The sequence below is a fragment of the Hyposmocoma kahamanoa genome, unplaced genomic scaffold, assembly GCF_003589595.1.
Source record: "Hyposmocoma kahamanoa isolate Upper Pololo Valley unplaced genomic scaffold, ASM358959v1 63, whole genome shotgun sequence".
In the NCBI taxonomy this organism is placed as follows: Eukaryota; Metazoa; Arthropoda; class Insecta; order Lepidoptera; family Cosmopterigidae; genus Hyposmocoma; species Hyposmocoma kahamanoa.
The window spans coordinates 17,358,590-17,372,866 of NW_020653851.1; the positions used below are offsets into that span (position 1 = coordinate 17,358,590).

Sequence of the window (14,277 nt, forward strand, 5' to 3'; positions counted from 1 at the left end):
TTATAACCTCTCTGGTGGTGTCAAATTACAGCTATAATTTAAGTGATAATCGATGGTCGGAAAAAGGTGTTCCGTATAAATAGATACGTGTATACACATTGATATTCCTACAAAGACCAACGTAGAGTTGTTAAAACCACCAAATATTAATTAATTACTTTTTCGAATTCCGTATTTCCGGAAATGGTTTTACTGCATTGTCGAAGTTGAATTCTAAAGTAATTTGAATGGTGCCATGTAAAAAAGGAGTAGATAACTAACCAATGCAGAGAATAAAAAAGTAACGAGAATGGTCACTCTCCGCCCCTCCCTAGCTTTAGATACCGCACCGCGCCCCGTATATTGACGGTCACATTGATGGAACAGCCACTAGGCATTTTTTACATGGTACCATTGGAATTACTTTAAAATCCAACTTCGACATCCTAGGTCAGTAGTTTTGTCCTGCGATGTAGCAAATACATTTCCGGAAATCCGGAATTCGAAAAAGTAATTAATTAATATTTGGTGGTTTTAACAACTCTATGTCGCTCCCTGTAGCTATGTCTATTACATGTATCTTTATATGTGAAACACCTTTTTCCGACCATTGGTGATAAGACATTATATATTTACTTATTTTAATTTGATATTATTCATCTAAAAAAAACTTGACATCAGCTCAAGTCGTCGCTTTAACAATTTACCGGCTTTATAAATTCAGAAGATATTACGAGTGCCCAGAAACATTCATACGTCTATGAATTTCTACTAAGTAAGATTCTTTTGCAGATGTCACAAATCGGTCTAACAGAGTCAGTAAAAGGTGACCCGCGTAAGTTCGAAGTCTGGCGGCAAGGTCGGTCTGAAGTACACACGATCACAGCGCCCACAATCGAGGCGAAGCGAGCTTGGGTGGAAAGAATCAAGAGAGTGTTGCTTGACCAGTTGAAAGAACTCAAGGGAGAACGCGTCAGGCAATATGGTGCTCATAAGTTAGTAGAAAATATTTTAATCATCCTTTTCAGAGATTCAATACTATTTTTAAAGCTTCGATAGTATTTGAATTTAACTATGTTGTTTTATTTGACGATTGCTTTGTTAACCTACATATAATTCCAATTAGGTATACTACGCTACAGCAATCGTTAGATTGCCCAAGTGTTTTAAACACAAGGTCAATATTTGATTAAGATTACGCAGTGAAGTTCAATATTTAAATTGAATGTCTTGAGAAAATTGTCCGTTAATTTAAATATTGGAAAAAATTACCGTATTTAACTAACAAACCAATTTAATATTTGAGGTTACTGGACTAACGACTTTTTCGAATAATAATTATATTAGCCTATTTTTGTAAAACTGAAATAAGTCCAAATCTTAGGCTTTAGAAAATAGTAAGTGTAATTGCATTAATAATAAATGTCGTAAAAATTGTCGTCTATAATGTTGAGATGAAAACGTTATTACGATGCATTAACATTACACTGTGGGTCTTCTAGCTTACTCTTTAATCAAATTTAAATATTTTTATCTGCATAACTACTAATAATTATTTTATGTTCTCAGAACGCTAATCCAAGCAAGCTCATGGGATGTGGGTATAGCGGGCAACCAGCAAACACGGCCGCATGCTCCACCCGCGAATCCATCCCGTACGGCATCATGCGACAATCACGACGAGCCGTGCTGGTCTACTGACCCCTCTGAAGACGAGGAGGAGGATCATGACCACGCCCCTGTAAGTTTACAAACTTTAAATGCTTTTTGACGTCCGCACACGCTGTGGACATTTTCAAACTTGTGAAATCTAAAATACGTAAGCTTTCTGTGATATTGTTAAATCCTAAATGTCCAGTTTTTGATTTTTTTTGTGTTAAACGTTTAGGAATGTGTAAATTACATTGTGTAAATTGAAATAAATAACGTAACGGGTACTAACATATTAATGTAAAAAAGAATATATATTGTACCAAGAGCTTTTGCTGCAGGGTAGCTTACTTAATACGGGTGTCTAAAATTAATGCCAACTAATTTTGGGTTTGCAGTGTTGAGTGAAGTGAAAACCCACTCTACGTAAGTGTAAAGTGTATTATTAAAGGAATGCGGGCTACATAGTCACGGGTAGCGGCATGATAGGCTGGCAAAGCATCCCGTTCGCACATACCTAATGCTTAAGTGACAAAGCCACAAAACATAATACGAAATGGTTAAGTGGATTATTGGTTAAATTGTGGCAAAATTGGAAATACATATAGGCAAAGAGAACTCGTACTAGTTGACCATATAAACTAGTTAGTCAAGTAGATCGCAGCAAGGTATGGGAACAACGTTTTCGATTGACTGTAACGTGAAACTGTCAACCCTATTGACCATAAAATGTTCAACATAGTTCACAAATCAATACGCAGGGACAAAGCAGAGCGGCAACATTGCTTCCGCTGCCAGCTGCGCTCTACTTTAGTTTATGGTCAACTATACATAATTATACTTATAACGTCATGTGTTAGTACTGTACAACTTCTCCTTGCTCTCTACATGCAAAATAAGGAAACTTCCATCGTCCTACATAGCGCAATAGCGTTCACGCAGTTACTACATAATTTCGCGAACCAACCCATCATCGCTTTTAGTTTCTTTAAAATCTTCAACTGATTTTGTAACACTGGCACGAAGCCTTGCGAATTTAGTTGTGCACTATCCACGTGGCACCTCACAAATAACACAATTAAATTGACGTTGAGGTGGTATAAGTCTTGCAAAATAACCATTCCTCCGGTCGCCATTTTGAAATATGTTGTAAACAAAATGGCTGCCTTGATCTTAAGTTGTGTTGTTCAACAGGTGACGGAGGCCGTCGGTCTCAACGGTACCATACACAGAATGGTACAGTTCTTTTCCGTATCGGGCTCGGCGCATGCCTCATCCACGTTTTACGTGTCACAATACTAATAACCTTTGAGATTATGGCCGGTAGAGGCTTTGTACATATGAAAAGAGACTGAGTTAAAGTCCAAAGTTTTAGTACCAAAGAATTTGACTGCAAATGTGGATAATTCTTGTCGAACATTAACTATCGTGTAAGTTTTGTTTTTGTTTGTTTGTCATTCATTGTCAGTGTGCTTTTTGTTTGATTATGCGCTTGCTTCGATAAAATTTTACATTTTTATTTATCGGTATTGCTATATGTTTAGTAACATGAACTCATGGAACGTATACATATTAAAAATAAAAGGCAATTTGACTTCTCTATCTTTCAATAAATTTAAGTGTTTCGTGGTGTGTGTATAATTAGAGTCATATCACATTTTTCGTTTAAATTGTCAATTTAACGCCATAACATGAATCGAGCACGGCATAGTGTTTCAAGCTTGTACCACATATAAGTTCACGGTCTGAAAGGTGCTTTGTAACATCAATTATCTCCAGTAATATATAATAATTATTCCAATGCTTTAAAAAACATAAGGATTCTAGGATCTACTTTTATTCTACGCTCATATAATCCTACTGAATTAAATCTATAAGCAACAACACCTGTTACTTTACTTTGTCTACATTATATCCATATGCAATATAATATACATAATAAGTACCTGCGTATATTATGTGCTATCAATGTAAGCTTATACTAATGCGTAACTGCATGATTAGAAATAACACAAGGTACTAAAGAGTGTGAAATAGATTCAAATGTGTGTCAAATTAAACACTCTCTGGTAACTTGTCAAACTGAAACGAACACGAAAATTTAAGAATAAGACTACTCACTGGTCTATTTCTTTCCTTACACCATCTTCTAATAAAAATATGAAAAATAGCTATCTTAGGCAATTGTCTATTGTATACATAGACCTATTTGTATGATTGTATACATAATATGCATGCAAAAATAAATAAATTACCTGGTAAAAAAATGTACCGAACGAACAATTTTTTGAACATATTAGGTATGTGGTATGTTGTATTATTATAATATTTTGCATGGTTTAAAACAGCTACGGGAAGCGGTGGAGCGGGACTGCATGTTTTGTAAATTGGGTGGCCAATGTTCTTTCAATACTCAGTGTGATTACTTACTAAAAGAACACAATATGAACATGATTTCAAACATATAACTACATAGGTACTGATTTATCGTTTACAGCATGAAAAGTAATACATAACTTGGCTAATAATATCACCTCAAAAATATATGGAAACGCTAGGTACACAACTTGTGAAGTTTGATTATTTAAAAAGTTCTTTATTCTAACGTTGGCCAATACCATGATACATTTTGAAAAATCGGACATCAAAAATACATCGCTATACGTCACACATAACCACATAACAGAGCGTAAATAAGAGCAGTATGATTGGGTACACGCAGGCAGTGGGGTGCTCGCTGGTAGCGCTGTCGGACTACACGGCAGTGGGCACTAGCGAGGTGTCGTTACGGGAAGGCCAGCAAGCTGAACTGCTCAAGGTTGGCTGCGCTGGGTGGTGGTACGTGCGACTTGCAGGTAAGATAAGACCAATGTGACCAGGTGATTACAGGCACATCGGAATTGTCAACTTATGTCTCAGGGTGACGGGCACAGTGTAAGTGCCCGTCACCCTGACTCAGATTTTTTTTTTGCGATATAATAAAACTCAGGCGCGTACCTTATTATGAGGCGCACGAGTTGATCGTCCGTCACTTGATATTATAAAAAAAAGAAAAAACCACATCTGCACAACGACAACTTTACAGAAAACTGGTTTAAAGATTCTACGAACGAAATTAGTCGATGACTTCTTTATACTTTTATAAAATTTCACATTATGTCTAATTTGTTTCATGTAGTTCATTATTTTTATGACTTTCATGTTATGAAAACACTTTTGACTTATGACCACGTGCTGCTTTATTATGCTAATCATAAGATATTATGCCTTCTTAATCATCAAAACATTTCAAACTCGATAACACTCGACAGTTTCAGTATTTTGCGTATGAAATCCTTATGCAAAATCGCAATATAAATACGCCATTATTTCTCATAAATATGTTTTCATATATCAAGTCTATGAAATTGATGATAAATTAATATGTTCATAGTAAAACATGTTTTTTATTGGCATACTCTATCAGGTGGCCACGGTGAGGGCTGGGCACCAGCGGCGTACCTCGACCAGCGCAAAACCTCGCGGTCGTCGAGCCGCTCGCACGACCGCCTACATGACCACTGAGACCACATGCCACAACAACTATAAAGTGTCTTATAACACGGTGTTTATTAACATTTATGTAGAGACACACCAGGCAAAGGAACCGCAAAGGACCTTCAAAGCAACCACACTCCTAGTGCTTTTTATTCTTAACGTGATGAATCTTCGATAGGTAATCTAACAAGTACTGGAAAGTGGTGTATTTCGGGTAATTAAATATGTACACTATCGAGGGCATCGGCCCTAAGTTACCTGATCCCCAACCGACTATTTGGTTTTGAGTGAAGAAAAATGTTAAACAAACTTAACCTTTAACCAGTGAGTGGTAACACATTTTGATATGACTTTCTTATTGCGTCATCTGTGAAGGACGTTTTAAGAAACTTGTAAGCCAATTTGATCTTTAATTACATTACATAAATAATTTCTGGAAGCTGTAATTCCTTTACATTTTCCTGTTGAATGCGTAAGAAGACTCTCAGAAATAAAAGGTCGGCTGCTCAGGCATCTTAGGGCATCGATTGTACTATATGAACTTGAAAACGTAACGTAATCGAAGATTGCCGATGTATCCTCGTCATGGCATGTTGCAACATTCATAGTTAAAAAATAAATCATTAAAAAATCACTTACGGTTTTAATGGTTCTGTAGAAATCTTGCAACAAATTGACAAAATTCACGTAACCAAATATGTAGAAATTCGTCTTTACAAAATGACATCCGGCACCAGACACCCCACTTGTTGTTGTTAATGTCGAACAATAATATTTGTTAATGTATGTAAATGTTGTTCTAAAAAGCTTTATTGTAAATTAGTCTTAGCTGTAGACATGAGTTATCGTTAATATTATGGTTACGATTATCCAAAGCTATTGGTAGAGTTGTAGAAAGTTGTTAGGCTTGACAAGTTAGTGGAGAATGCCTTATGTAACTTATGCGGTAATTTTCAAACATTCATTCTTGAAATAGGACTGTAATTCCATTGAACGATCAGTGTTAAATTTAGTCCAAAATTTTAACCATTTTACCCAAAGCCATCGTTTTAATTTGGACTAAATTATTTTTAAAACGCATTATTTAGTAACTTGTTAAGCTGGAGTAACCGTGACTGGTTCTATACTTTTTCTGTACATAATTATTTAATTATAGTTATTTATTTGGATGCTAGTTGTGCTTTTGGTGTTATTTCGTGTTACGACTCGACTCTCCATGACAGTTATTGTGGATTTCTATATCCTTGTAATTTAGGGACCCCATTTGCAGTGAACTCAGAAACGTAAATGCATTATTTAAAAAGCTGTTTATTTTTTAACAGACTTTTAAACGATGCACTATGAGGATCTCCTCAATATCATTATTGCTCTGAATTAAAAGATATCACATTTGTTTACGTCTCAGTGTGACATTGTGAATACAGTTCTAATTGAGTAATTTTTGGGTGAGTTTTCTCATCCTAATTTCAGTGGCAATTTTTATTAATTTAGTATTCGAATTCACTATCGTGAAATATTAACTAATATTTCTAGCTACTACACTCGAATATTAAGTAATAGTTCATGATAATATTATGAAATATTTAAATAGTAATAATAATTGCCACCAGAATTAGAGAAAACTAACCTAAAAATTACCCAGTTATTAGTTAACTGCAATTATTATAATCCTGTGCTAAGCCACGCCTAGTTTAATGATCAACATTTCATATCACTCGTTAGTTAACAAATCATACATTATCAACACCTCATCGTTAATGGACGATATAGGACAGATAAAAAAGAATATATGATCAAACGAACTTGCAAAGTGAAGTTCGATCAATATTATATGAGTACGCTATATTCAAAGATATGATAATGTCTTCATGTTGACAACTGAACTGAAGCGACAAAATTATGTGTATATCTTAAAACTACAAGTACGAAATTATACTACTTTGCTAGTCTTTGAAATTGAAAGAATTTAGTGCGTCCTTAACACTTTATGTAAACCAGTAGCAAATAGTTACTAATTAGTTTGAGCTTGGTACATGTTCAAAAGGACGTTAAGCTTGACAGTTTAAATTAAAATTCAAATTGTAGGCATCTACAATAAGAACGGTCCAAAGTCCAAAGTGTCAAGCTTACTGTGCTCTTGATCTTATACGTAATTTACAATGTTGATTTAAATCAATTATTTACACCGCACCACCATATAAAGGAGTCACCACACTTATCAAAGCGGAATCAGCTTGAGTCGGACAGAAAAATCGTTGAACATGCAAGAAGGGCGAAAACGTCGTTGACTCCCTAACATGAAATTTTAAATTGAACTATGTAGATAATTTTTTTCACCAAAATTGTAAATTACGTACATCCGTGCTAAAATCGACGAGTTATCATGAAGTAATTGGAATCATATCATTTGAAATTCCGTGGCCATCATAGTTCACGCTAAATTCTGGCTTACCATGAATGGTACACAAAATATGAAAATTGACTTTAAATTGTTATTGTATGTATTGGTAAATAAGTTAGAAATGAAATGCTTTGAAATTGTTCTTTAAGTCCTAAATTCCTTTAATGTACCATCATTGTATCGTTACGCTACAGTACCTGCAGGTCGATTCAGAACCTTACGATAACTCTGTTGTCGACCGATTCGATTTGATATCGTACGATTTCTTTTCATTTTTATTCACAATAACCGAATCGAACGTTTAACTGTCGTAGTCGAAACCGAATCGAAATGACGTCACACCCGTACGACTACTCGAACTTTTCGACCGGCAAAGGCTACAAACGTTATTCAGAACACAGTTATCGAATGAAATTTACCGAACGTGCGTCCTATTGTTTACAAAGCAAGAATGTATTATGGAAATCTTTTATTATTTTAAATAAAATCTGGATTTTGTTCAATTTTATTAATTTATCATAGTGCAAGACTAATGCATTCCTATATTTTAGGCCTTTAAAGGATTTTCATTTTTCTTATAATCTATTTCACAGACTAACTCCGTAAACGCTGTTGGATAAAGATATCGTATCCGAATCCGAATCGAACGTTTAACTCTGAATGTTCTGAATCGCTCGGAAAGCGTCCTTCGATTCGAGAACGATATCCAATCGTTCGGTTAAAATATCGAAGTTTTGAATCGGGGGCCTGTTCTGCTCTCATTGTGTAAGTGTCGTATTCCAAAACTCTACTCAATGCTCAAGTCAGGACTTGAGTATGTTTTCAAGCACTGGAAATACGACTCTAACGTCAAGGACTTGAGTATGATTTCTAGTGCTTTAATCATACTCAAGTCCTGACTAGAGCATTGGGTAGAGTTGTGGAATACGACCCTAAGGTTAGTATTCCAGAACTCTACTCAATGCTCAAGTCAGGATTTGAGCAGACTTGAGTATGATTTCAAGCACTGGAAATACGACCCTAATGGCAAGGACTCGAGTATGATTTTCAGTGCTCACTGCAATACTCAAGTCCTGACTTGAGCATTGAGTAGAGTTCTGGAATACGACCCTAAATGCATTAACTTTTTCAAATCATAAACCAAGTTTTGCATACAGTCTATGTTCGTTTTGCTTACATTACACAGAATTTGTCTATTTAATTTGTGTTTTATTTTAATTAATCTTTTTACCTTCTTTTTAATTTTTCACGTCACGTCACATAATTCGTCTAACATTTCACATGTAATTAAATTAATTTAAATTTAGTAAGGTCAAGAGCACGTCAAGCTTGACACTTAAGATTTAAATCCAACTCTATGCCGCTTACGATAACAACGGTCCAAAGTACAAAGTGTCAAGCTTGACGTGCTCTTGACTGTACAAATTTAATTTAAACTATTTAAAAGTAAGTGGTGTCAACGTTTTCCCACCTTTGTATTTTTAATCCTTAGCCTTATATATCTTTTATGGTCAAACCCAACTTACTAGCACGTTGCGACGACGCGTATAAACGCAGCATTTGCTCGAGACAATGACAACTATGTACGTTAGTATTGCATATAAAACATGATTTTCATACCTACAGTCCGGATATAACAACTAAGACAACCTGTTTTGTACAACCGTTAGGTAAGCGTAATCTACGTTCGCCTGCACTGGGTGCTGATAAGATGGCTTGACCTATATGCAACCAGTGGGTTAGAATTGAAAAATGTCCAAGAACAGATCGGTATAAAAGTGCAAATATTATATTATACGGCTGTGAAATTCCTAGTGATGAATTTTATAAACATTTTGATTATCTCCTATTAAACAATAATGTAGGATTTTTTAAACCTTCCTTCGTTTTGTACCCGTTTTCCTCTTTATAAGCGCAAGTACTTTCTTCTTCAGTCGATAATATTAAAGTAAAATAACATTGCCTTCATAATATTATTACTAGTTATATAAAAAATACACTTACTTATTCTATTCGATACTTGTTTAAAGTATTTAGTCGTAATTAGTGTGTAACCAATTATTATGAGAATACGTGACGTGTGTGGCGACGTCTTTGTAATGCTTTTGATTTAAAAGGTATCTCTAAATTTCAAAAAATCGTTTCTTCTAAACTAAATCAATAACATAATCAGGTATAAGACCTGCTTCACAGATTTAAGTATTAAAAGCAAATAATTCTACCAGTATTCAGTTTCAACTTTCATATACGAAAATAACTCAGAACATACCGGTAGGCGCTAGTTTTTATGAAACAAGTATATTGAACAACTACGCATCATGTTATGTAGTGTAAAATGTTGCACCGTGCATAAAATTATCGGGTTTGAATCCCACCACGTGCTTAGGTTGAATGAACGATTATTGTCGAGGTAGCGTTTTGTACATGTCATGTAACACGTAGCTGTAGTACAAAGTTCTTTTCATAGAACGTCTCGTAATCAGATTAATATAGGTATGCAGATATTGCGTAGTGTGTTTATGTATTCGCTTGATGAAATTGTGACATTGTTTATATTGAAACTGTGATCCATTGACTAACAACATGATGACACAATTGTTACCATGTAGTATTGTGCAAGGATATAAGTACTTTAATTTTTTGTTAAACAATATCACACAATGTTTAGACATTTTTTGTAGCAGCACTACAGTGCTGTAGTCGCACGCAGCATAGCGCATCTGCAATAATATCTCATGCAATGTCTAGAAGCGCATCTACAAGCGTCTAGTGTGAACGCGCCCTAATATTAACAAAATGTAGCTGTGCAGTATTGCAATTTGAAAGTGATTTGTGGAGAAACATCGATACATATAATGCACAATTCATAATGAATTATATATGACAACTACATTATACTCTATGTTCACTATAGAATAAAGGAAATATTAACCAAACGATTTATAAGCGGAGATATGACAGTTACTGGGGTACTAAAATGTGTATGGCTTTGCCTTCATTCGAGCTTATAAACAAAACCTACCATTCTATAGAAATGTTCAAATACGATTTCATTGGGAATAAATTTCGCTAACTTTTATGCTGATTTTTTATTGATTTACCTATATAGTTACTTATATGCAATATATTTTAGGCTAATTTATTGCCTTGGACAATTATCATTGTATTATTATTGGAATACTTACGTATTATGAAGAATTAATATTGATATGACAAAAATTGTTTATTTTTTGATAACACTATCTGCCGTTTGGTAATTAAACAAAAATTGTTCCATAATTCCATCCACTGTATTTATCCAAGAAAAATATACTCTAAAGAGGAGCACAGAGAGCTCTTACAAAAACAAACAACAGTCATTGAAACATCACAAGAATTCGATTTCAAAAACCATAAGATTTGTACAACATTTTTGCCTATAGTTTAGGATTGATATATATTACATATAAACATATATTACAGTCCTGCTTTAGACCGACTGAAAATCCGACTCTTAAAGATTTCATCGATCTTGTTGAATACGTAATCTGAAGATTTGGCAGCGTCTACTCGATAGTGAAGACCTCTCCTCATGTAGTAATCAACCAAAGGGGCCGTCTGTGCATGGTATGTGGCAAGGCGCGTTTTTAAAGCATCGACATTGTCATCAGACCTTCGAATCAAGGCTTCTCCAGTCTCATCATCAGTCATAGTTTTCTTCGGTGGGTGAAATTCTTCATGGTAACTGCGACCACTGGATGGGTGAATCAATCGCCCGGTGATTCTTCGGATCAATAAACTTTCCGCAATCGCAAATTCAACCACTGCATCTAACTGTGTTTTTTTCTTGGCTAGCAAATCGTCCAACTATGAAGAAAAAAGAAATGTTTCAAAATAAGTTTAAGTAATGAGAATCATTGACCATTGTATTGATGGTATGGTATATGATGGCTGGTATTTATTATTATATAATATGATGGATTACTTATTTATGGTTATCTTAATACATACCAACACATTTTTATGTGGCCAAGTATGTGATGCTAAAACAATATAAAGAAGTCACAAAAAAGCTACTTTTTGAAAAACCAGTGTAAACCTGTGTTTCCACCAGCAAGGACTAAAATTTGTATGATAAAATTTAATCCTCTGCTAGTACATCTTTGGTGGAAATGGTCTGTATTGACGGGGCTATATGTAATGAGAATATGAAATATTTGTTTGTGTAATATTCAAATGGAATCCTACCCACATAGTGTGTACATTCCGCAACAGACACACAATTCACGCATGGTCTCGCGCGATCACGCGTGGTTTCGCGTAAGCTAGCGATAGCTATTAATATCAATCGTGAGATTGTGGCATTAGTACGATTTAAGATTTAAAACATATTTTTCTGCAAATAATTACAAAGTGCCATGCCAATAATTGCATGTCCTGCAGTTCATTTTTTTCAATTTATCATACAAATAATTTATTGGTATTTCAATATTTTTATTTAATCAAACAAAGTTTATTGTTGTAACTTTCATTTGAAGTGCAGGAAAAATAAAAGTGTCAGCAATTTCCTTCACACGAAGAGTACATGCCCGTCCTGAAGTCACTTTATATAATACCCAATAGGTTCCTTAACAAAGGATTGTATGAAAATATACATAGTACTTACAAAAATTTTAAAAACGAAAATCTCATACCTTCTGGGCCTGACCCACAGTCCTAGGGAATCCATCCAGAAGGAAACCGTTCTTACACTGAGGCTCGTCCAAATTCTTATCAATGAGGCCTACAACCATATCATCAGAAACCAGCTTGCCAGCATCTAAGGTCTTCTTCAGGCTGCGGCCCAACTCTGACCCAGATACTACTTCAGCACGCAGCATATCACCCGTTGAGAGATGGCATACATTATATTTCTCTTTGAGACGTGGAGCCTTTGCAAAAAAAAAGAAAAAAGTAAGTTTACAAAAGACAATGTGCAAATTAAGCCTTTGTTATTGAAAAAGCGAATACAAATTGTAATTTGCCTCGATTTTCTAGGCAAATAAAAAATATTGTAGTAAGTTAACAAACACTAACGTTGATAGCACTGTTGTTTGATTCAATAGTTGGTACCAAGAGTTAACAAAAAATAATAATAATTAAAACCATGAAGAATGCCAACAAATTAAGAGTAATTATGTAACAACAACAGCCGATTGTGAATAGAAACTATTCTACTACTATTATTAATGAAAATTATAGTTGCATTCAATTCTATAGCATGTTTAATTCATTGGGTACCTACAAAAACTAACGGTCATAAGAGGTCAAAGGTGCCAAGGACGTATCTTACCTGAGTACCTTTGCCGGACCCTGGAGGACCTAGAAGCACGGCTCTGATGCCGATAGGCTCTTCATCAGGCTTAGGTTTCACTGCTATAGCAGCTGGAGCCATATCAATCGCTAAATGTCTCTATATCCACGAAAACTTGTGTTTTTAGGAACCGAATGAGTTCAAAGTGACCGGCTGTTTTCTTGCACCCGTCACGTGTGCAGTCTATTATAACTACCTAAAAAGTCTACAAAATTACAGTTGATTGCAGCTAACGTAAGCCGACAGACCGACGTGCGTGAGCCCGACATGTGTTGGTGACGTTGATCGATAAATGTCAATATGATGTCAATTATGTCAAAAATAGAGATGCTTTCATGCTGTAAACCTGTAAACGTTTTGTCGATAATAGGTCGTACTCAAAGTTTAAAAATACGAGAGATTCATACACACCTATGACAGAATTTTGTAACCTAAAGGTTACGGAAACGTAATTCAGTTGAATTATATTCTATTTCAAGTTTATTTTGTAAAAAAGATCTCACGTATCGATAAATTATCTTATATTATTATTGGAAGTTCTAAATTAGGCATAAAATCAACACATGAAGTTTGACACTCTTTCTCTATGCCGCTTACTCTAAAGCCGCTTACATTGAACGTTTCAAAATCCCAGTGTCAAGCTTAATGTTCTTTTGTCATTCCGTTTTTCTTATAACGTTAATTCTATTAAGGGAAGATGCTATATTTTTATTTACTTCTGTTTATTTTTTATTTTTTATTGTCTTTTGGGATCGGATTTTTGGGATAATTATTTTGTGTCCACTGTACTCTTCTCGAACAATGAAAAGAACCAAAAAATATGATTTATGTCAATTATTTTTCATTTCGTTTTTGGGTAATTGAATTTATCTCAAGGCGAATTTAATGATAATAGATGCTACGATCAAGTTAAAAAAAAATTATTATTTACTGATGAATGTACGAACACACTGAGAGTCGTATTCCAGAACTGTACTCAATGCTCAAGTCAGGATTTGAGTATGATTCAAAGCACTAGAAATCATACTCAAGTCCTTACCATTAGGGTCGTATTTCCAGTGCTTGAAATCATACTCAAGTCTGCTCAAATCCTGACTAGAGCATTGAGTAGAGTTCTAGAATACGACCCACAGACAGTAATGATAAAACTGTGAACTACGAAAACTTTACGGTAAGTAAATGCAAAATGATTTGTTTGTTAAGCTGCGAACGCAATTTAATTCTGTTTTAAAACGCCGCGCATAGTATTCGTGTCCAACTCCATTGCTCCAGGTATATTCATCTATGGCTCCAACTGCCCAACAACGTATGTATGTAATGCGTTTTGTTGCGAATTATATTTACCTTAATTTTTATTTCCGAATTTTACGTTGAACAG

At 34.8% G+C, this 14,277-nt stretch overlaps 2 protein-coding genes across 8 annotated transcripts in view; one reads left to right on the forward strand and one right to left on the reverse strand.

Annotated features, from left to right (window-relative positions):
* The window catches only part of LOC113230497 (guanine nucleotide exchange factor DBS-like), a 135,806-nt gene extending 128,067 nt beyond the window's left edge, over positions 1 to 7,739 (forward strand). For 5 of the 7 annotated variants that reach the window (XM_026464454.1, XM_026464456.1, XM_026464458.1 and 2 more), the window contains 4 exons: positions 772 to 974; positions 1,549 to 1,720; positions 4,352 to 4,484; positions 5,096 to 7,739. In XM_026464454.1, the coding sequence (XP_026320239.1) occupies positions 772 to 974; positions 1,549 to 1,720; positions 4,352 to 4,484; positions 5,096 to 5,193 (606 nt within the window). In that variant the 3' untranslated portion in view covers positions 5,194 to 7,739. Of the gene's footprint in view, positions 1 to 771; positions 975 to 1,548; positions 1,721 to 2,027; positions 2,056 to 2,823; positions 3,060 to 4,351; positions 4,485 to 5,095 lie in introns of those variants that run through there. The other 2 variants (XR_003310498.1, XM_026464459.1) reach the window with 2 other exon arrangements.
* A 3,110-nt stretch (positions 7,740 to 10,849) lies between these two features.
* LOC113230294 (adenylate kinase) lies at positions 10,850 to 13,162 on the reverse strand. Its single transcript, XM_026464164.1, has 3 exons — positions 12,879 to 13,162; positions 12,241 to 12,477; positions 10,850 to 11,413 (listed from the first exon to the last, which is right to left on the reverse strand). Exons 1-3 carry the CDS (start codon positions 12,978 to 12,980, stop codon positions 11,024 to 11,026), a joined length of 729 nt encoding a protein of 242 aa, XP_026319949.1. The 5' UTR covers positions 12,981 to 13,162; the 3' UTR covers positions 10,850 to 11,023.
* Positions 13,163 to 14,277: the final 1,115 nt, after the last annotated feature.

Excerpts from the sequence above, each read along its gene's own strand:
- LOC113230294 (XM_026464164.1), bottom strand. The coding sequence starts at position 12,980 with ATGGCTCCAGCTGCTATAGCAGTGAAACCTAAGCCTGATGAAGAGCCT. Across the intron at positions 12,478-12,878 it reads GGTCCGGCAAAGGTACTCAG|GCTCCACGTCTCAAAGAGAA; the intron begins GTAAGATACGTC and ends TTTTTTGCAAAG. Across the intron at positions 11,414-12,240 it reads CTGTGGGTCAGGCCCAGAAG|TTGGACGATTTGCTAGCCAA; the intron begins GTATGAGATTTT and ends TTTTCTTCATAG.